At 46.1% G+C, this 24,055-nt stretch overlaps 1 protein-coding gene across 1 annotated transcript in view; it reads left to right on the forward strand.

Moving 5' to 3' along the window:
• The window catches only part of cfap53 (cilia and flagella associated protein 53), a 68,244-nt gene that overhangs the window by 16,823 nt on the left and 27,366 nt on the right, over positions 1–24,055 (forward strand). The window contains exons 5-6 of the mRNA XM_078552566.1: positions 12,830–13,048; positions 17,512–17,728. Of these exons, the coding sequence (XP_078408692.1) occupies positions 12,830–13,048; positions 17,512–17,728 (436 nt within the window). The remainder of the gene's footprint in view (positions 1–12,829; positions 13,049–17,511; positions 17,729–24,055) is intronic.

Below are 24,055 nucleotides of genomic sequence, written 5' to 3' on the forward strand. Positions count from 1 at the left end.
ATATACATTAATAGCTTCATGACAGGAGGGAGTGAATCTTGTGAAAGGGGTGCCAATCAAGCAGGCTGCTTTGTCCTGGATTGTGTCAAGCTTCTTGTGTTGTTGGATCTGCACTCATCCAGGCAAGTGGAGAGTATACCATCACACTCCTGACTTGTGCCTTGTAGATGGTGGACAGGGTTTGGGGAGTCAGGTGAGTTACTTGCTGCAGAATTCCTAGCCTCTTACCTGCTCTTGTAGCCACAGTATTTATAGGGCTAGTCCAGTTCAGTTTTTGGTCAATGGTAAACCCCAGGATGTTGATAGTGGGCAATTCAGCGATGGTGATGCCATTGAATGTCAAGGGGCGATGGTTCGATTCTCTCTTGTTGGAGATGTTCATTGCTTGGCACTTGTGTGGTGCGAATATTATTTGCCACTTGTCAGACGAAGCCTGGATATTGTCCAGCTCATTTGGACATGGACCACTTCAGTATCTCAGGAGTTGTGAATGGTGCTGAACATTGTGCAATCATCGGCGAACATCCCCACTTCTGACCTTATGATGGAAGGAAGGTCATTGATGAAGCAGCGGAAAATGGTTGGGCCTCGGGCACTACCCTGAGGAACTCCTTCAGTGATGTCCTGGAACTGAGATGACTAACCTCCAACCATTTTCCTTTGTGCTAGGTATGATTCCAACCAGCGGAGAGTTTGCCCCCTGATTCCCGTTGTCTCCAGTTTTACTAGGGCTCTTTGATGCCACACTCCGTCAAATGCTGCCTCACCTCACCTCTGGAATTAAGCTCTTTTGTCCATGTTTGAACCAAGGCTGCAATGAAGTCAGAAGCTGAGTCACCCTGGCGGAACCCAAACTGAGCGTCAGTGAGCAGGTTATTGCTAAGCAAGTGTTGCTTGATAGCACTGTTGATGACCCCTTCCATCGCTTTACTGATGATCGAAAGTAGACTGATGGGGCAGTAATTGACCGGGTTGGATCCGTCTTGCTTTTTGTCGACATGCCATACCTGGGCAATTTTCCACATAGCCGGGTAGATGCCAGCGTTGTAGCTGTACTGGACAGCTTGGCTAGGGGTGTTGCAAGTTCTGGAGCACAAGTCTTTAGTACTATTGTTGGAATATTGTCGGGGCCTATATCTTTTGCAAGATTTCAGTTGTTTCTTGATATCAGATGGAATGAATCGAACTGGCTGAAGATTGGCATCTGTGATGCTGGAGACCTCCGGAGAAGGCCGAGATGGATCATCCACGCTGCACTTCTGGCTGAGGATTGTTGCGAATGCTTCGGCCTTACCTTTTGCACCGATATGCTGGGCTCCTCCATCATTGAGGACAGGGATATTTGTGGAGCCTCCTCCTCCAGTGAGTTGTTTAATTGTCCACCACCATTCATGATGCCATGATGTGGCAGGGCTGCAGAGCTTAGGTGTGATCCGTTGGTTGTGGAATCACTTAGCTCTCCATCTACCACTTGCTGCTTATGCTGTTTGGCACACAAGTAGCCTTGTGTTGTAGCTTCACCAGGTTGACACATCAATTTTAGGTATGCCTGGTGTGTTAATCAGAAGAAGAGGTTGTGGTGGAAGCATTAAATCCAGGCTGGTCTTTTGCTTTAAGCTGGTTTATTTTCAAGACAATGCCTCAGTGCTACTGACTTCCAAGTAGCTTCCACACAAAGTGTTCCAGCTCTATCTTTTTCTTCTATTTGGATGGGATAATCAATGCCCATCACCTGTTTAACTAGCAATTGGTTTTAACAAGGTGATTTCCATATTAACATGGTGCTGCTCCTGGCATGCCCTCCTACACTTTTCATTGAATCAGGGTTGATCCCCTGACTTGGTGGTAATGGCAGAGTGGGGGATATGCCAGGCCACGAGGTTACAGTTGTGGTTGAGTACAGTTCTGCTGCTGCTCCTGATGGTCCATATCGCCTCATCGATGCCCAGTCTTGAGTTGCTAAATCTCTTTGAAATCTATCCCATTTAGCAAGGTGGTAGTGCCACACAAGACGATGGAGGGCATCCTCAATGTGAAGACGGGACTTCGCCTCCACAAGGAGTGTGTGGTGGTCACTCCTGCCAATATTATCATGGACAGAGGCATCTGCGATGGGTAGGATGGTGAGGATGAGGTCAAGTATGTTTTTCCCCATTGTTGGTTCCCTCAACAACTGCCGCAGACCCAGTCTAGCAGCTATGTCCTTTAGGACTCTGCCGGCTTGGTCTGTGGTGATACTACCGAGCCACCTTTGGTGATGGACATTGAATTCCCCCACCAGAGTATGTTCTGTGCCCTTGCCACCCTCAGTGCTTACTCCAAGTGATGCTCAATATGGAGGGGTGCTAATTCATCAGCTGAAGAGGGACAGTAAGTGGTAATCAGCAGGAAGTTTCCTTGCCCATGTTTGACTTGATTCCATGAGACTTCATGCGGGCCAGAGTCAATGTTGAGGATTCCCCAGGGCAACTCCCTCCGGACTGTATATCACAGTGCTGCCACATCATCTGGGTCTGTCCTGCCAGTGGACAAGACATAGACAGGGATGGTGATGTTAGAGTCTGGGACATGATTCTGTTTCACTCATCTGGCCCTTGAGGCCTTGATCAGAGGAGTGCGAGTGAACAGGCATTTCCTGTATCCCAGGGATGGCTCCAGGAAGCACACCAGCTTCACCTCTCTGGCCTCGGAGGCCATAGCAGAGTAGATAAGCATGGCTGGCAACCGTGCCCGAAACTCCATCCAGTGCAGGAAGAAGATGAATGATCTCATCCACTCTGCCAGGGTAAGCTATCCTTCTACTCCCTCCAATATCAAACTCTCATCATGGCGTCATGAACTCAAAGGCCTACTCTCGTCAGGGATCCCACAAAACCATTAGAGGGGAACACATATCACCACTGATTGTCTCATGGAAACTTTCACATCATCACCATCTCATCTATCAGGCTGCTCGCACTCCATCCTCAGCCCCTTCTGGGAGGGCTCACCACATACAGCTAGCATGCATCTTTCCCAACTTCAGCTCCATCCCTGCTCAACACGTTTCTTTCTTTTGTTTTCAACCAGGGCAAGCTTGCCCAGAACAGAAGGGAAACAGCGCAGACTGGAGGAGACATGGCCGACATCAGTGTCCTCAGTGAATTCGAGGAGGCTGCAGCTGAGATTGCTGGGGAGGACAGGGATCGTTACTGTGGGAAAGGGGAGATCAAATTGTCTCAGCAATCTAGTATGGATCACACCCCCATCAGTTCATCACATCCTGGAAATCACAGTGAGTGACAGGCAATCTTATAATCCTCTTGGTCACCAACTGTAACCCTATTTTCTATCTTACAGGCACCAGCAGATCGAGATCCACATGATTGCCCACCATAAGTCCGAGCCCCAGACCATGTCAGAAGAGGAAGCTGAGGAAGAACCGTCACTGTGCTCACCCGCACCCTCCAGAGACACACACCTCGGTTGGGTATAGCTCTAGATTAGGCTCTGACTCACCTACTGGAGAACACCTCACTGACAGATCCCCGCAGCATTCAGAGGCAGGGACAGCCCAGGTATCTGGCACTTGGAGGGCTGCTGGAGACCAGCCATTTGCTCACTCCAAGTCAGATGATGAGCCTCTGCGAACGGCCGCCAACTCAATGCTGGAGATGCAACAACATGCGGTGGAACATCAGGTAGAGATTTGGCAGTCACTCAGCAGACTAGAGCGAAGGATGGAGGAGTCCATCTGTGTTCTCCCTGTAGTGGTGCCGATATGTGAACACCTCGTGGTACAGATGACATCTTAGAAGGCCCCTCAAATGCAGCCATATGGGTAGAACTGAAAAACAAAACGGGAGCAATCATATTGCTGGGAGTGTACCATAAGCCCCCAAACAGTCAGGGAGAAATAGAAGGGCAGATATGTAGGCAAATTTCAGAAGTGTAAAAATAATAGGGTAGTAATAGTGCGGGATTGCAACTACCCCAACATTAACTGGGCTAGTCATAGTGTGATAGGCTTAGAGGGAACGGAATTCTTAAAATGCATCCAGGAGAGCTTTTTAAGGCAATACGTAGAAGGTCCTATAAGAGGGGCAGTCCTGGACTTAATTTTAGGGAATGAAGCCGGGCAAGTGGTAGAGGTATCAGTGGGGGAGCATTTTGCAGATAGTGATCATAACTCTGTTAGATTCAAGGTTGTTATGGAAAAGGACAAGGATGGGCCAGAAATCAGAGTTCTAAATTGGGGGAAGGCCGATTTTAATAAGAGCAGATACGATTTGGCCAGAGTGGACTGGGAGCAGCTACTTTTAGGTAAATCTGCAGCAGAGCAGTGGGACGCATTCAAGAAGGAAATAGGGAGAGTACAAGGCCAACATATTCCAGTAAAGACAAAGGGTGGGACCAACAAATCCAGGGAATCCTGAATGTTGAGGGATATACCGGATTGGATGAAAAGAAAAAGGGAGGCTTATGGCAGATACCGAGGACTCAAAACAGTGGAAGCCCTAGAGGAGTCTGGAATGTGTAGGGGGGAACTTTAAAAAGGAAATTAAGAGAGCAAAAAGGGGGCATGAAAATACATTGGCAGGTAAAATAAAGGAAAATCCAAAGTTATTTTACAAGTACATTAAGAGTAAGAGGATAACTAGGGAAAGAGTAGGGCCTATTAAGGACCATAGTGGTAATTTGTGTGTGGAGCCAGAAGATGTAGGTAGGTTTCTAAATGAATACTTTGTGTCGGTGTTCACAAGTGAGAGAGATAACGTGGATATGGAAATCCGGCAGAAGGACTGTGTTATAATGAAAGAGGCAAGTGAGGCAAGGGAGGAGATACCAGGGGCGCTGGCAATAATTTTCAATAGCTCTCTGGCCACAGGAGAGGTGCCAGAGGACTGGAGGACAGCCAATGTAGTACTGTTATTCAGGAAGGGAGGAAGGGATAAACCAGGGAACTGCAGGCCAGTCAGTCTAACCTCAGTGGTGGGCAAACTATTGGAAGCAATTCTGAGGGACAGAATTAATCTACATTTGGAGAGTCAGGGATTAATCAAGGACAGTCAGCATGGTTTTGTTAAGGGGAGGTCATGTCTGACCAATTTGATTGAATTTTTCGAAGAGATGACCAGGTGTGTAGATGAGGGCAATGCATTTGACGTAGTCTACTTGGACTTCAGCAAGGCTTTTGACAAGGTCCCGCATGGGAGACTGATGACAAAGGTAAGAGCTCATGGGATCCAAGGCAATTTGGCAAATTGGATCCAGAATTGGCTGAGTGGCAGGAAGCAGAAGGTGATGGTCGAGGGGTATTTTTGTGACTGGATGCCTGTTTCCAGTGGGGTTCCACAGGGATCAGTGTTGGGTCCCTTGCTGTTTGTGGTATATATGAATGATTTAGACTTGAATGTAGGAGGGTTGATCACTAAGTTTGCAGATGACACGAAAATTGGTGGGGTGATAAATAGTGAGTAGGATAGCCTTAGATTACAGGAGGATATAGACGGGCTGATCAGTGGCAAATGGAATTTAATCCAGATAAGTGTGAGGTGATGCACTTGGGCAGGACAAACAAGGCACGGGAATACACGATGAATGGGAGGACCTTGGGAAGTACCAAGGATTAGCGGGGCCTTGATGTGCATGTCCACTGGCCCCTTAAGGTAGCGAGACAGGTAGGTAAGGTGGTCAAGAAGGCATATGGGATACTTGGCTTTATTAGCCGAGGCATAGAATATAAGAGCAGGGAGGCTATGCTGGAACTGTATAAAACACTAGTTAAGCCACAGATAGAGTATTGTGTGCAGTGCTGGAATCCGCATTATAGGAAGGATGTGATTGCACTGGAGAGAGTGCAGAGGAGATTTAGCAGGATGTTGCCTGGACTGGAGAGTTTTAGTTATGAGGAGAGATTGGATAAACTGGGATTATTTTCCCTGGAGCAGAGGAAATTGAGGGGGGATATGATTGAGGTGTATAAAATTATGAGGGACACAGATAGGGTAGGCAGGAAGGAACTTTTCCCTTTGGTGGAGGGGTCAATAACCAGGGGGCATAGATTTAAGGTAAGGGGCAGGAGGTTTAGAGGGGATGTGAGGAAGAATTCTTTCACCCAGAAGGTGATGGGAATCTGGAACTCACTGCCTGAAAGAGTGGTAGAGGCAGATACTCTCATAACGTTTAAGAAGTATTTGGATGTGCACTTGTGATCCCATGGCATACAAGGCTATGGGCCTAGTGCTGCAAAATAAAATTAGAATAGTTAGGTACTTGTTTGACTGGCGCAGACTCGATGGGCCGAAGGTCCTTTTTCTGTGCTTTGGACCTCTACGACTCTATGACCATGGGAAAGTTGGCGATCACTACATTGGTCCAGCAGATTTTGCCAGATTTGCGCTCGGCCCTGGGCTCCATGTCCACTCATCCTGGTGGACACCATGAATGGGTAAGCGACAGGGGAATGAGGCAATTTGACCTCCCTCCAGGCAAACCATCTCCTTAAGGAGCCAGGGTGGGGCCCTTGGGCACCCACAGGGAGGATGAACATCAGCTGTGCACCCCCGGGGCGGCCTCCACTCCTGATTCTCCAAGGGTGTCCTGCTGCTCAGAGTCCCCTCAGCCTGTGACTCCATCTATTCCAGCAGCTCAGGCTGAGGAGAGTGCATCTGCCCTTGAGCAGGAGACCCTTATCAGGCTAGGACTCTGCAGGCCTTTGGCCACCAGAGGAGGTCTACCAAGGTCATTGCAGACATCAGGACATAGCAGTCAGCAGGCTGCCTCCACCTCTGCTGCAGATGTTGGGGCTGCACCCAGGCATCGTGTTAAGGTTGGGAAAATTAAGTGATATTGAATTCACTTTTGGGTCACAGGTGTGCCACCTGTTATGACCTGGCAGATGATTTGTGCCAGGCAGATCAAATTCACGAGGGAAACTTCACCACACGGTCACAACTGTTTTGGAATTTGTATTTTATTTCGAGATGCATGCCTTGAATTCAGAAGTAATAAGACTACCGCAACCTCCTGAGGTTTTTAGAAAACTAAATTAAATATTTATTAACAAAAGAAAATATTTCAAACACATACATAAGTCTACAAATTACTGTTATAATAACTCCTAAAACCTCTAATTAACCTGGTTTCCAGTTACACCCCTGTTAAGGCAACAGTGAAAACAACTAGATTTAAACAGACCCAGGCAAAGCGACACAATACCCTGGACAGTCACATTCAAAATTAGTTTTCTCATTTTCGGTTCCTACAGATAGCAACTTGATGCACAGAGGCTGGAGGCTTTTCACACTTGTGTTAGATCTTAGAATGCCTTTTTCTATTACACATAGCCTCATCTCCTTTATATATGTTTCTCCTTTTTTATTGCAAATTCCATTGTTCCAATACGTCTTTGAAACATTACCTTTCTCATAATATAAATCTTTTCATAGTGCTAATTTTATCAGTAACCTTTGTGAAAAATAAACACACTGTTTGGCTTGGCTTCTTCTGGCTAGATGTAACATCTTACCATCTCTTTGAAATTCAAACTACTCTGGTTTATCTAACAATGCAAATGTTCCTCACACCTCACATTCTAAAATTTCAGCCATGTTTATGTATTTAGTATTTCAAACCTAGCTTCTTTTGATAACTCAACCTCCAGACCAGCTGTCTCCAATTCAATTAAATCTTCCCCCCCTCCACACACACACACACACACACACACATACATACACACACACACACACACACACACTAGCACACACACATACACACAGAGAAAGTAATCCAAACCTCTCTATTACCCACTTTTACAATAAATCACAATATTATGAAAATTATTATATTTTCATGACACACCACACTGAAAATTTTGCACTTTTGTAAATGCATTTTATGTTTATGTGAATGGCTTGGTTGACTGAAGGCATTGTAATTATGTGGCCTGAATTTCACGCCTGTCGGGTACGTGAGTTCGGTGGGCCTGGAAGTAAATGTGGAATCCACTCCCGGACGACATCATGTTGGGAATGCGATTTCAGGCTGGCTGGCCAATTAAGAACTGCCCAGCGTGGAACCCGTCTTTTGAGATGGCTGCTGTTCTGGGCAGGGGCAGGAGCTTGTTGGGTGCCAGGTCCAATGGGGACCCAGTGGTGGTTTTAAAAAGTCGGTAGCTCCCTGAATGCTGCCAGGTGTTAGGGAGGAGCCCAAAATGTAATCAGTTCTAACTGTTCTGTTGTAATGGCCTCAGGACCTGGTGGGCCTGCCAGATGGGAGGGAAAGTCTGGTGGGCACTTTGACCCCCATTTCTCTGAGTGCCAGAGCACCCTAATGGAGGAAGTAAATGCCAGGCGGTACATTTTGATGCCACGGGATAGCAAGAAGAGGCCACCGCACCTCACAAAGAAGGCCTAGCCAGAGGTGGCAGCCAAGGTGAGTGGGCATGACGTGGTGTGGATCACATGGGTCCAGTGCCACAAAAGGTTTAATGATCTGCGCTCGGCAAGGGTGAGTACCGAGTTGGCATGGTACTGTTTGGGGGTGCGTTGACAGGTGGCCATTTCTCTTGGCGCTCAGGGTTGTAAGTGTGTGTGTGTGTGCCAACTTGCACTGAAGGCTGCACCGGCTAAGGCTGGGAGGTCTGCCTGCTTGGCCTGAGTGCATTAGAAGGGTGAGGTGTGCTACTCTGATGCGTCCCACAACCTGGTTCTCAGTGGGGCTAGATCAGGCTGGGATGTTGCTGCAGGGATAGGGAGCAGTAATGAATTCTCATCTGCCCTTTCAGGAGAAGAGAAGTCATAACTCCACTGAGTGGACAAGAATGGTGGTGGGGTGCCCAATACACTCACCCTCACAAGCTACAAGATGGATGCCCTAGAACTGGAATGCCACTGCGGATCTTGGTCCACCAGTCATGGAAAGGCAAGGGTCTCGGAGGAAGTTAAGTGCATTGGACAGATGCGAGAGTGGCGCAGAGTGCAAACAATGTAGGGTCGTCTCATCTGAAGTGAAAAGTTCAAAGCAAGAGTGCCCATTGATCCTCCAATCACGATGACACTATGATGCAGTTTTTCATTGTTACGCCAGCCCGCCTAGCATGCACATTTACTATGTGGCGATTGATACTACTGACATGTTGTCTTCCTCCCTCAGATGCGCCATCCTCCAGAGGCTTCCAGGACCCCAAGGACCCTTCCTTGACAGCCAAGATGCACCTGCGCCACACCCTCTCTCTGAACCAGGGATTAGCACAGATACATGCATGTCAGTGGGCATTAGTTCATTGGCTCCTATGTTAATGCACAGTGGAGAGGGCACAGTACACTTACATGAGGAGCTGGCGGAGGCATAGAGTGCCCAGCGTGCCAGTAGTTGGAGGATTGCTGGAGATCAGGATGATGCTGAATTGGAGACAGATGATGAGCCTCTGGAGTCGCCAATCAGGTGGCAGATGCTGGATGTCCAGTGAGATGCGCGGGAAGATCTAGTGGAGATCCCTGAGAGTCTCCGTGGCATGGTGTCTGTCATGGAGGAATCCATGTGGAGCATGAGCACTGCTTGACCTGAGCACTAAGCACACAGCCACCTCCATTGAGAGAGTGCCAACTCTCATAGAGAAGCAGCTCCAGGAACAGAATCAGGGGTTCCTGGGGTTGCACTCAGATCTGCAAGCCCTCACATTGTGAGAGATGGATGAGGCACGTAGTCTCTTTGCTAGGTGCCCATCCATCATTGGCAATCAGGGAGGTCCAAACCAACCTAATGCTGGCGAAAGATCTTCCTGTTGTCTCTGCAGGCTCCTCACAGGATTATGGCAGGAGCTCCTCTGCCCCTCTGCCAGTGACCGTGGCATCTGATGAGGCCGCAAGGACTGAGGAGTGCCCAGCCATGGTGGTGGCTACTCAGGCTCCTTCAGCCAGAGGACGACCATCAAGGTCATCTGGGCCAACAGGACAGCAGTGTCAGCAGGCTGCCTCCATTGCCACTGCCAGCGATTAGTGGGGGCACCAAGACGCAGCTCTCACAAATGTAAGTTTAAGGCACTGTGAGCACAAGAGGATTTTTCATTTCATCAGTGTTATGTATTTTCTGGTGTGAATATTAAGATTAAGCATTATTCCTACTGAGCACACAGCGCTTCCCCCTTCCTGGAGTGGGAGTACACTGTGCTCCTGCAGCTTGGCCCGCTGCACTTGTCTGACTGTTGACTGTGAGGTTCTCACAGCCTACTCTCTGACTGCTTTCCACTGAGCCCCAGGATTGTCTCGACTCTCTGACTCCTGACTGGAAGCCCCAGACCAAGGACGTTTACTTTCACATCGCTGTCATTGCCCTGATACACTGCCTGCCTTCAAAATTAACCCCCAAGTACTTTCCTATTCTTGAATCTGTGTCTATCCCCTCCCATTCTTACATGTGGTATCCCTTCCACCCACTTGTTGGGCTCCAGCTTCCCACCCCTCGGTCTACTCCTTGCCTCCCCCTCCTCCTCCACCACCTTGCGAAGTCTTCCTCCCCCCACCTTCCATCATGCCCCCTTCACCCCCAACCCCTTGCAAAGCCTTCCTTCTCATTGCCCCTCGTTTGTTCACCCTTCCCCGTCCCCAACCCCTTGTATGGCCTTTCTTTCCCATTGCCCCCTGTATATTCACCCTTTCCCAACCCTGTCCCTAGTCGAAGTGCTGGTTTCTGAATGCTCAGCCCTGCCTGAATACTACTGCACAGTGGTGTCCTTCTGGACAACGGTGGCACCTATTGGGAGCATACCACCCCTGTACCCGCCCCCGGTCGCAATACTGGTCAGTATCTGAAAGTTGAGCTCTGCCTGAGAGCCATTGCACAGTGGTGCCCTTGGCCAGAATTCTCCAGCCCCTCACGCCGGTGGGATCTTCTGGTCCTGCCAATTGTGAATGGAGCTTTCAATGGCTCCCCGGCCCAGCCGCGAGGGTGCTGGAAAATTCCGGTCCTTGTGACTGGAGGCAACTACCAAGAGCAGACCAGCCCTACAGCTCCAGCAGTGTGGCATTCCACTTGCATCGCAATGAGAGCAGCGCAGCGCTATGGAAAGTAGGCTGTTTATGTTGCACTCACCTCTAAGTTGTGAGTGAAGTGAGGTCCGTGTGCACGCCACCCTTTTTTTTCAAATGAGATTCAGACCAATGTAATTTCCCACTGGCTTGATGTAAGATTGAAAGGTGGCATGTGAGCTGGCAAGAAGCTGTTTTAATGAGCATTCATGAGATGGTAATGAATGCAAATGGCATTCTCGCCGCTAAGCAGCTGGATACTCGACCTGCCATTAACCCGCCATTGGGAGAATTGTAAATTATTTTTACGCCAGCGGGCTTCTGATTTTTGGCCTCCCACTAAATTCTCCGCTTCCGCCCGCCACAGTCAGTACAGGAAAATTCCACCCAATATTACTGCTAATCAGGCATTTTATGGTATAATTGGAACTACTGGTCCAGCTTACATAGGAAGAGAAGCTGCATTATGCAGTAATCACCTGCCAAAACAAAGAAGACTCTCTCTGCCTTTACATGCAAATGCGAAGATATCAGAGGGTGGGCAGAGACATCTTTGTACAGCATATATGCCTAGCAACTCTTCGTTGTTCATTCCCTTTTTCCAAACATAGGGCAATTCCCATTAGTGACAATAATAGTGTGGGGACAACTGTGAGCAATAAGTTATAACAGTTGGCACAAGGATTCATGAGAACGTAAGAAACAGCAGAAGAAAATAAGAAATATCTAAAATACACAATAGCACTGTGCCCTTTTCAAAACATTCCAAATACTTATCAATTCTGACTGTTCATTTCACATGGTCTTAATTCATATTTGATACCCTGCATGTCAGGGCAATGGGGAATAACATGCAGGTGTCTCTAACCCCAAATTAAAACATAAATGAAGTGCCCACATTTTTACTTCACTGATCCACTGGAAATAAAGTGCAGTACAAAACAATTATAGTTGCAGCAAAATAGACTCCTGTCTGTCTGTGCTCTGAGCTGCCTGATTTTCACTGGTTGAATATGAGGTGGGCCTGGGCTCACCGATCTAGTGAGAGATCAACCAGACAACTTTCGTAGAGTGCAATTCACATTATTTTATTTGTTTCTTCAAGATATCATTGTGGAATAAACACTGGTAATGATTTTCATCCAGAAGAATAAACAAGCAAGGATGATTTCTAAAATAATGTCCCTGAAACTATGTGGGCTGCAGTTGCAGCATTAAAGCCTGCATTGTGACTACTGGTGCCCGCCAGCTGGTGTTGTCAGCTTAATATGCAAATATCCCACCCCAAAGACACATGAATTCGTTCCACCCACCCATACAATCCAAAAAATTACCTTAAAAGGTACATCTGATAGTCCAGGATGCTCCCCCAGTCTTTGATGGCCACTTCCGCTCTGGCCTCCAATCTTATGTTGGGTTTCTTATGGGCCAGGGAAATGGGAACTCCTGGTGTAGGAAATCCTTGCTCCAGCCCCAATCACCCTGATATGGCTGGCCTAGTAATGGGAAGGCTGAGGCTCCGGATCTTGCAAGGCTGACTAGAACTTCCAAAAAAATATGGGCAGAGAATGCTGCAAGTAAGTACTCAGCAGGTCAGACAGCATCTAAAGAAGGGAAACAGAGTTAACTTTTCAGGTTAATGAACATTCATTATTCTGATGAGGTTTGTCTAAGTTATAGTGGAAACCTACTGGACCAGATGAGAGAATTTGCTATCAATGTCTTTTAAGTTTTTTCGAAGGATCCTAAACATATCCAGAAGCAAAGAAATTGTTAAGAGCTTAGTCATCTCTCTTATTGGAGCTGTATACTTGTCACAGAAAGAAAAACAACGTCTTTCAAAGTTGGAAGATGAAAGGCTGGCAAGGGAGAAAGCTCAGAAACAGAAGGAATTCCGTGTTGGTTTGAACAGAACAATGGCGCTGAAGACAAAACGATTAGCAAAAGAGAAGGAAGAGGAGCAGGCACTTGATACAAAGATAAAGGAACAAACACTGAAGGAAAGTTCTGATGATGCCAAGGAGCAATTGCAGAAAAAGGTAACAGCTGCTTTATATTGTACCATAATATATAAAAAGAAAAGATTTGCATGTCTATCGTACTTTATTACGTGTTGTGTTATCTCAGTACCCCTTTAATTTCTCCTATTCATTATTTTCTTATTTAATATTTATAAGGACTTGATACTTAATAGATACAATTTTGGGTCCCTTTGGGGTTAGTGTCTACCTGATTTATTTCATCCCCTTACACACTTATCCTAAATACTTCTCTGTAATTCCTCAGGCTCCACCCTCCGCACTGGTTGTGAGGCCTCTAATTCAGTTGTTCTCTGTGGTTGTTTTGGAAAGTTCCCTGTCACTCCAACTGCACCTACATTGTATTTCTGCTTCTTGGGCCTCTAGAGGAGAGTGCAAGAGGAGGATCCTGGGACAGACAGTAAGCAGCACCTAGAGGAGAGTGCGAGAGGAGGTCCCTGGAACAGGCGGTCAGCAGCACGAGAGGATCTAGTCTATCTAGAGGATCTAACGTCTAGTCTATACTCAAGTAGCAGTAAGGGTAAAATAAAAGCAAGGGTCCATATTCTGTTTGGCCAAGATATGCCTGGGGAGCTCAGCCCCATGATTTGAACATCCTGCACTTTGTGTGGAATCCTATTCGCTCTTGGCAGTCTGGATGACCATGTGTGCAGGAGGTGCCTCCAACTGGAGCAACTCGAGCTCCGGGTTTTGGAATTTGTGCGGCAGCTGGGGGCACTACGGTACATTCACGAGGCTGAGGGGTTCATGGATAGCAAGTTCCAGGACGTGGTCACCCCACAGCTTAAGGAAGTGCAAGCAGAGAGGGAGTGGGTGACCGTGAAACAGAGGAGGGGGACCAGGCAGGTAGTGAGGGAATCCCCCGAGTGCATCTAGCTAGCAAACCATTTTCTGGCCTTGGAAAACGGTGAGAGTGATGGTTCCTCTGTGGAGTTCAGCCAGAGCCAAGGCTATGGCACTGTGGGTGGTCCAGCTGCTCAGGGAGGGAGGAACAAGTGTGGAAGGGCAATAGCAGTAGGGGATTCGTTAGTGAAGGGAGTAGACAGGCGCTTCTGCAGCCGTAGACATGCCTCCAAGATGCCTCCCGGGTGCCAGGGTCAAGGATGTCACGGAACGGCTGCAGGACATTCTGAAGGGGAATGGTGAACAACCAGAGGTCGTGGTCCATGTTGGGACCAATGACATAGGAAGAAAGAGAAATGAGGTGCTGCAAGCAACTTTAGGGAGTTAGGTAGGAAATTGAAAAGCAGATCTTCAAAGGTAGTAATCTCCAGATTACTCCAGGTGCCACGCAGTAGTGAGTATAGGAACAGAAGGAGAGAGCAGATGAATGCGTGGCTGGAGAGATGGTGCAGGAGGGAGGGCTTTAGATTCCTTGGGCATTGGGACCGTTTCTGGAGGAGGTGGGACTTGTACAAGTTGAACGGGTTACATCTGAACAGGAACAGGACCAACATCCTTGTGGGGAGGTTTGCTAATGCTGTTGGGGTGGATTTAAACTAAATTGGCAGAGTGAGAGGAGGATAGAAGAGGAGGGGGAGTATCAATATTGATCAAGGAATCAATTATAGCAGTGAGGAGGGATGATACCTTGGAAGGATCATCAAATGAGGCCATATGGGTAGAAGTAAAAAACGCAAAAGAGGCAAATGTGCTGTTAGGTGTGTACTATAGGCCTCTGGACAGCCAGGGAGAGATAGAGGATCAAATGTGTAATTAAATTTCAGAGAAGTGTAAGAACAAAAAGGCAGTAATAGTAAGGGATTTTAACTACCCAAATATTAACTGGGATAGTTTTCGTGTGCAGGGTAGGGAGGGAGAAAAATTCTTAAGTTGCATCCAGGAGAACTTTTTTAGCCAGTACACAGCCCAACGAGGGAGGGGGCAGTTCTGGATTTAATATTCGGAAATGAGCCCGGGCAGGTGGAAGGTGTATCAGTAGGGGAGCATTTTGGAGATAGTGACCATAACTCAGTTAGATTTAGGATAGTTATGGAAAAGGATAAGTTTGGGCCAGGAATATAAGTTCTAAACTGAGGAAAGACTAATTTTACTAAGACGAGATACGATTTGGCCCAAGTGGACTGTGAGTAGCTACTTGCAGATAAAACTGTGTCAGAGCAGTGGGAGACATTCGAGAAGGAAATGGTGAGAATACAGGGCAAATATGTTCCTGTAAAGACAAAGGGGGGGGACCAAGTCTGGGCAACCCTGGATGTCAAGGGACATAAAGGTTAGGATTAAGAAAAAAAGAGAAGCTTATGGCAGACACCAAGGGCTCAATACAGAGAGCCCCTGGAGGAGTATAAAAAGTGCAGGGGGGATCTTAAAAAGGAAATTAGGATAGTTAAGAGAGTGCATGAAAAAGCATTTGTGGATAGAATAAAGGAAAACCCAAAGGATTTTTAAAAAATATATAAAGAGCAAGAGAATAACTAGGGAAAGAGTAGAGCCAATTGGAGACCATAGTGGCAATCTGTGTGGACCCGGAAGAAGTGGATACAGTCCTCAATGAATAATTTGCATCGGTCTTCACAATGGAAAAGGACGACGCAGATATAGACCCCAAGGCGGAGGACTGTGACATATTAAAGGAAATTAACATAGAGAGAGAGGAGGTACAAGCGGGTTTAGTGGCCTTAAAAGTGGATAAATCCACAGGCCCGGATAAGATGTATCCCAGGTTGCTGAGGGAGGCAAGGGAAGAGATATCAGGGGCCCTGGCAGCAATTTTCAAATCCTCTCTGGTCACAGATGAGGTGCCAGAGCACTGGAGGATGGCTAATGTTGCCCCATTATTAAAAAAGGGAGGAAGGGATAGACCAGGAAATTACAGACCAGTCAGTCTAACCTCGGTGGTGGGAAAGTTACTAGAAAGAATTCTGAGGCACAGAATATATCTGTACTTGGAGAGACAGGGATTAATTGAGGATAGTCAGCATGGATTTGTTAAGGGAAAGTTGTGTTTGAAAAATTTGATCAAATTTTTTGAGGAAGCATCCAGGAGTGTTGATGAGGGTAATGCATTTGATGTGGTCTACATGGACGTCAGCAAGGCTTTTGATAAGATCCCTCATGGCAGACTGGTCAAAAAAGTAAGAGTCCATGGGATCCTAGGCAAAGTGACACGTTGGATCCAAAATTGGCTGAGAGACAGGAAGCAGATGGTGATGGTAGAGAGATGTTTCTGTGGCTGGAAGTCTGTTTCCAGTGGAGTTCCGCAAGGCTTGGTGCTGGGCCCTGGCTGTTTGTGGTGTACATAAATGATTTGGACTTAAATGTAAGGGGTATGATCAAGAAGTTTGTAGATGACACGAAAATTGATAGGGTGGTAAATAGTGGGGAGGATAGCCATAAACTGCAGGAGGATATCAATGGACTGGTCAGGTGGGCAGAGCAGTGACAAATGGAATTCGACCCAGAAAAGTGTGAGGTAATGCACTTGGGGAGGGCTAACAAGACAAGGGATTACAATATGAATGGTGGGATGGAAAGTACTGAAGATCAGAGGGACCTTGTTGTGCATATCCACAGATCCCTGAAGGTAACAAGGCAAGTAGATAAGTTGGTTAAGAAGGCATATGGGATACTTGCCTTTATTAGCTGAGGCATAGAATACAAGAGCAGGGAGGTTATACTGGAACTGTATAAAACGCTGTTTAGGCCACACCTGGAGTACTGCGTGCAGTTCTGGTCACCACATAATAGGAAGGATGTGATTGCACTGGAGAGAGCGCAGAGGAGATTTACCAGGATGCTGCCTCGGCTGGAGGGTCTGAGCTATGAGAAAAGATTGGTTAGGCTGGGGTTGTTTTCCTTGGATCAGTGAAGGTTGAGAGGGGACCTGATAGAGGTGTATAAGATTATGAGGGACACGGATAGGTTGGATAGGAAGGCACTTTATCCATTAGTAGAGGAGGGAGGCCATAGATTTCAGGTAAGATGTAGAAGGCTAAGAGAGGGGCTCAGGAGAAATCTTTTCACCCAGAAGGTGGTGGGAATCTGGAACTCATTGCCTGAAAGGGTGGTTGAGTCAGAAACTCCTGTAACATTTAAGTATTTAGATATTCACTTGCATTGCCATAGCCTCCAGGGTTATGGACAAACGTTGGAAAATGGGATTAGTGTAGTCAGATCTTTGTTGACCAGTGTGGACACGATGGGCTGAATAGCTTCCTGTGCTGTAAATGTCTATGAGCCTATAACAATGCTGCCTGCTGCTCTAGTTGCTCAGGTGCTGTAGTTCTGTTCCTTGGGCTGGCCACAATGTTATCTGATGTTATGTTTTATGTAAGAAAGATATCTCACACAGTCATAGTTGGATTCTATCTATATCTTATGACAATAAGTGCACATATATGCCACAAGTGCTTATATCAGTTGTTTTGTAGCCCATTGGAGAGCAAGGGGAGAAATCTAATTTTGCTCTTAACTCTCCTAATTTAAAAACAATTCTTTTTTAGCTGGACCTCCAGAGAGAACTGCAGACTTATCGAAAATATTTGGCTCAGAAAGCAGATGACGATAAGCGTAACGAAGAGGAAGCAAACCGACTGATTGAAGCGGATATGGAGAAAACTTGGGCCAAACGCAGTGAACAGATGCGTCTAAAGAAAGAGGCTCAAGATCGCCACAAGAAGGAAGTGATGGAAACACGCAAGCTTCAAGTTCAGGAACTTTGTAAGTAATTTGTTTAGCCTTTCCCCAACCACTTATTCTTCTGTCAAATTATATGCTTTCTTCTGTTACCAGGAAGATGGGCTAGGCAATCTAAAACTCCCACCCCACCCAACACTTCACAAATTCCTGTCCAGGGTAAACTTAAATCACCCTTCATTCCCTGACACCTGCTTCCATGCCAGAAGATCACTGGAGTCCTATGTGAAGGATTGATAGCTGCGCTTGGAGTGGTGGAGATGTTAGCTACCAATTGTGGCACGAAAAGGACAAGGAGGGCAGGGTGGTATACAGTAAATTGCACTGACCTTGTAAGGCTGGCAGTTCCCACCTTCCTTCCACTGGCAGATTTCTTGAACACTGCGAAACCAGCATGGCAACTGTTAAATATGTATCAGGCCCACAGTTCCACTGTGGGAGCCCAATTTACCGATATGAATAAAGTGTTCCATCTCCGGTAAATGCATGGCTCAAAGATTTGTGTGGGAGAAATGGGTTTCGATTCATTGGCACTGGCACCAGTACTGGGGAAAGTGGGGGCTGTACCAGTATGTTCTCCACCTGAACCGTGCTGGGACCAGTGTTCTGGCAGTTCATATAACTAGGGCAGTAGAGAGGGCTTTAAACTAAATATTGGGTGCGAGGGATCAAGTTTGTGATAAAATAAGTACAGAAGACAAGAGAGCAAGGGAAATGATGATCAGAGTGTGGCAGGAAGGGACAGAGTGTACAAACCTAAGTGTGCACCTGTAGATAAGGCTAGAAGTTACAAAAATAGTAAAAATACAGAACTAAAGGCTCGGTATCTGAATGGAAGTAGCATTCGTCACAAAACAGATGAATTGTTCGCGCAAAGAGAAATAAATATGTATGATCTGTTAGCCATTACACAGACATGGCTGCAAGATGACAAAGACTGGGACCTGAATTTTCAAGGATACATGACATTTAGGAAGGACAGGAAGCTAGTAAAAGGTGGAGAGGTAGCTCTGTTAATTAGTGATGACATTGGTACAATAGGGAGAGGTGAAATTAGTGCTGGAGATCAAGATGTAGAATCAGTTTGGATGGAGATGAGAAATAGTCAGGGTAAGAAGTCACTTGTCGGAGTGTTTTTTAGGCATCCAGCAGTAACCACACTGTAGGACGGGAAGAAATAATGGGAGCTTATGGGAAAGGCACAGCAATAATCATGTGTGATTTCAATCTACATATAGATTGGACAAATCAGATTGGCAAAAGTAGCCTGGATGATGAGTTTGGGACAGTCTCTGAGAGGAGCGCATTCTAGAATCTTAAATTTAAGTAAAGCAAATTATGAGGGCATGAAGACAGAGCTGGCTAAAGTGAACTGGGAAATTAGATTAAGGGATGGGTCAGTAGAGATGCAATGAAGGACTTGAGATATTTCAGAATATTCAGAAAAGATGAAGTGAGAAGAAAAGACTCTTAAGGGAAGGACGCACCATCCGTGGCTAACTAAGGAAGTTAAAGATGGTGTGAAATTGAAAGAAAAGGCATATAATACTGCCAAGATGAGTGGCAGGTCAGAAGATTGACAGTGTATAAAGAACAGCAAAGAATGACTAAAAGATTAATAAGGAGGGAGAAATTACAATACGAGAGAATGCTAGCTAGAAATATAAAAACAGATAGTAAGAGTTTCTACAGTTATTTAAAATGGAAAAGATAAGTAAATTGAGCTTTGGCCCTCTAGAGAGTGAGAATGGGGAATTAATAATGGAAAATAAGGAAATGGCAGATGAACTGAACAGATATTTTACATCTGTCTTCACTGTAGAGGATACAATAACATCCCAGAAATAATTGTGAATCAGGAGGTGAATGGGAGGGAGGAAGTTAGAACAATTACTATGACCAGGAAAAGGGTACTGAGAAAATTATTAGAACTAAAAGTTGACAAGTTCCCGATGAGCTTCATCCTATGCTCTTAAAAGAAGTAGCTGCTGAAATAGTAGATGCATTGGTTTAATTTTCCAAAACTTCCTAGATTCTGGAAAGGTCCCATCAGATTTGAAAATAGTGAATGTGACTCCTCCATTCAAGAAAGGAGGAAAGACAGAAAGCAGGAAACTATAAGCTAAAAACAAAAAACTACTGCGGGTGCTGGAAATCCAAAACAAAAACAGAATTACCTGGAAAAACTCAGCAGGTCTGGCAGCATGGCGGAGAAGAAAAGAGTTGACGTTTCGAGTCCTCATGACCCTTCAGCAGAACTGAGTAAAGTTAGGAGAGGGGTGAAATATAAGCTGGTTTAAGGTGGTGGAGGGGGGTGGGTGGGGGGGGGGGAGAGAAGTTGGGGTGGGGGTGGTTGTAGGGACAAGCAAGCAGTGTTAGAGTGTTAGGAGCAGATAATCAAAAGATGTCACAGACAAAGGAACAAAGACATGTAAAAGGTGGTGATATTATCTAAGAGGATGTGCTAATTAAGAATGGATGGCAGGACACTCAAGGTACAGCTCTAGTGGGGGTGGGGTGGAAAGACTGACAGGGCATTACAGTTATAGATTTAAAAATAATGGAAATAGGTGGGAAAAGAAAAATCTATATAAATTATTGGAAAAAACAAAAGGGAGGGGGAAGAAACGGAAAGGGGGTGGGGATGGGGGAGGGAGTTCAAGATCTAAAGTTGTTGAATTCAATATTCAGTCCGGAAGGCTATAAAGTGCCTAGTCGGAAGATGAGGTATAAGAAGATGAACAATAAGCTAGTTAGCTTAACATCTGTCTGAGAAAATGCTGGAATCTATTATTAAGGAGATCATAGCGGGGAAATTAGAAAATCTCAATGCAATCAGGTAGAATCAATGTGGTTTTCTGAAAGGGAAACCATGTTTGGTTAATTTATTGGAGTTCTTTGAGGAAGTAACAAACAATGTGGATGAAGGGAAACCCATGGATGCACTGCAGTTAGATTTCCCGAAGACATTTGACAAGGTGCCACATCGAATGTTACTACACAAAATAAGTGTTCAAGGCTAACATATCAGCATGGATAGAGGATTAGGTAGCAAACTGGAAACAGAGAGTAGACATAAATGGGTCGTTTTCGGGTTAGCAAGATGGTGAGTGCCATAGGGATTAGTGCTGAGTCCTCAACTATTTACAATTTATATCAATGACCTGGATGAAGGGATGGTGTATATATAGTTGCTAAATTTGCTGATGACACAAAGCTAGGTAGGAAAGTAAGCTGTGAAGAGGACATGAGGATCCTGCAGAGGGATTATAAATCGGTTAAGTGAATGGCCAAGAATTTGGCAGATTGAATATAATTTGGAAAAATGTGAACTTGACCACTTTGGCAGGGAAAATAGAAAAACAGCATATTACTTAAATGGAGAGAGATTGAAGAACTCAGTAGTACAAAGGGGTCAGGGTGTCCTGGTACATGAGGCACAAAAAGTTAGCATGGAGGTACATTAAATGATTAGGAAGACAAATGGAATGCTGTCGTTTATTGCAAGGGGAATGAAATATAAAAGTAAAAATGTTTTGCTACAGTTGTACAAGGAATTGGTGAGACCACATCTCAAGTGACTTGTGACTTTGGTCTCCCTATTTAAGAAAGAATATAAATGCATTGGAGGTAGTTCAGAGAAGGTTCACTCGACTGATACCTAAGATGGAGGGGTTATAAAATGAGGAAAGTTAGGACAGATTGGGCCTGTATCCATTGGTGATGCATCTGCCTATGACAATATTAGTAGGAGTGACCACCGCACAGTCGTTATGGAGACATAGTCCCACCTTCACATTGAGGATACCCTTCATTGTGTTGTGTGGCACTGCCTCCGTGCAAAATGAGATAGATTTCGAACAGACCTAGCAACTCAAGACTGGGCATCCATGAGGCACTATGGGACATCAGCAGCAGCAGAACTGTACTTGAATACAATCTGTAACCTCATGGCCTGGCATATCCCCCACTCTATCATTACCATCAAGCCAGGGGATGAACCCTGGCTCAATGAAGAGTGCAGGAGGGCATGCCAGGAGCAGCACCAGGCATAAAAATGAGGTGTCAACCTGGTGAAGCTGCAGTACAGGACTACTTGCAAACAGCATAAGCAACAACTGATAGACAGAGCTAAACAATCCCACAAGCAATGGATCAGATCTAAGTTCTGCAGTCCTGCCACATGCAGTCGTGAATGGTGGTGGACAATTAAACAACTCACTAGAGGAGGAGGCTTTATAAATATCCCTTTCCTCAATGATGGAGGAGCCCATGCGCTCCTAGCCAAGCTGTTCAAGTACAGCTACAACACTGCCATCTACCTGACAATATGGAAAATTGCCCAGGTATGTCCTGTCCAGAAAAAACAGGACAATTCCAACCCAAGCAATCACCGCCGCATCATTTTACGCTCAATCATCAGCAAAATTATGGAAGGTGTGATCGGCAGTGCTATCAAGTGGCATTTACTCAGCAATAACCTACTAAATAATGATCAATTTCGGTTCTGCCAGGGCCACTCAGCTCCTGACCTCATTACAGCCTCGGTCCAAATATGGATAAAAGAGCTGAACTCCAGTGGTGAGGTGAGAGAGACTGCCCTTGACATCAAGGCAGCATTTGACTGAGTGTGGGATCAAGGAGCCCTAGCAAAACTGGAGTCAATGGGAATAAGGGGGAAAACTCTCCACTGGTTTGAGTCATACCTAGCACAAAGGAAGATGGTTGTGGTTGTTGGAGGTCAATCATCTCGGCTCCAAGGCATCACTGTAGGCGTTCCTCAGGGTAAGCGTCCTCGGCCCAACCATCTTCAGCTGCTTCGTCAATGACCTTCCTTCCATCGTAAGCTGTTCGCTGATGATTGCACAATGTTCAGCACCATTTGTGACTCCTCAGACCTGAAGCATCCATGACCAAATGCAGCAAGACCTGGACAATATCCAGGCTCGGGCTGATAAGTGGCAGGTAACATTCATGCCACACAAGTGCCAGGCAATGACCAGCTCCAACAAGAGAGAATCCAACCATCGCCCCTTGACGTTCATTGGCATTACTGTCACTGAAATTCCCACTATCAACATCCTGAGGGTTACCATTGACCAGAAACTGAACTGGACTAGCCGTATAAATATTGTGGCTACAAGAGCAGGTCAGAGGCTAGGAATTGTGCGATGAGTAACTCGCCTCCTGACTCCCCACCTATAAGGCACAAGTCAGGAGTGTGATGGAATACTCTCCACTTGCTTGGATGAGTGCAGCTCACACAGCACTCAAGAAGCTTGACACCATCCAGGATAAAGCAGCCTGCTTGATTAGCACCACGTCCACAAACATTCACTCCCTCCACCACTGACGCACCGTAGTAGCAGTATGTACCATCTACAAGATACACTGCAGGAATTCACGAAGGCTGCTTAGACAGCACCTTCCAAACCCACATTCACCACCACCTAGAAAGACGGGTAGCAGATAGATGGGAACACCTGGAAGTTCCCATCCAAGTCACTCACCATCTTGACTTGGAACTATATTTTCGTTCCTTAGCTGTCACTGGGCCAAAATCCTGGAACTCCGTTCCTAACAGCACTGTGGGTGTACCTACACCACATGGACTGCAGCGGTTCAAGAAGGCAACTCACCACCAACTTCTCAAGGACAGTTAGGGATGGGCAATAAATGCTACCCCAGCCAGCGAAGCCCACATCCCGTGAATGAATTTAAAAAAAAGAAATATGAGAGGTGAGCTTATTGAAGCATATAAGATCCTGAGGAGACTTGACCAGGTGGATACTGAAAGCATTTTTTCCCTTGTGGGAGAGACTAGCAACATCTTGGAGATTACCGTTGACCAGAAACTGAACTGCACTGGTCATATATATACTGTGGCTACAAGAGTAGGTCAGAGGCTAGGAATCCTGCAACAAGGAACTCACCTCCGAACTTCACAAAACCTGTCCACCATCTACAAGGTACAAATCAGGAGTGTGATGGAATACCTTCTACTTGCTTGGATGAGTGCAGTTCCAACAACAATCAAGAAGCTTGATAACGTCCAGGACAAAGCAGCCTTTTTGATTGGCATTCCCTCCATCGCTGACACACAGTGGCAGCAGTGTGTACCATCTACAAGATGCGCTGCAGGAATTCACCAAGGTTCCTTAGGCAGCACCTTTCAAACCTATAGCTGCTACTGTCTAGAAGGACAAGGGCAACAGATAGATGGGAACACCAGCACCTGGAAGTTCCTTCCAAGCCACACACCATCCTGACTTGGAAATATATCACCCTTCCTTCACTGTCGCTGGGCCAAAATCCCTAACAGCACTGTAGATATACCTACACCACATGGAC

This window comes from Cetorhinus maximus, chromosome 1 (genome assembly GCF_964194155.1).
Source record: "Cetorhinus maximus chromosome 1, sCetMax3.hap1.1, whole genome shotgun sequence".
Taxonomy (NCBI): Eukaryota; Metazoa; Chordata; class Chondrichthyes; order Lamniformes; family Cetorhinidae; genus Cetorhinus; species Cetorhinus maximus.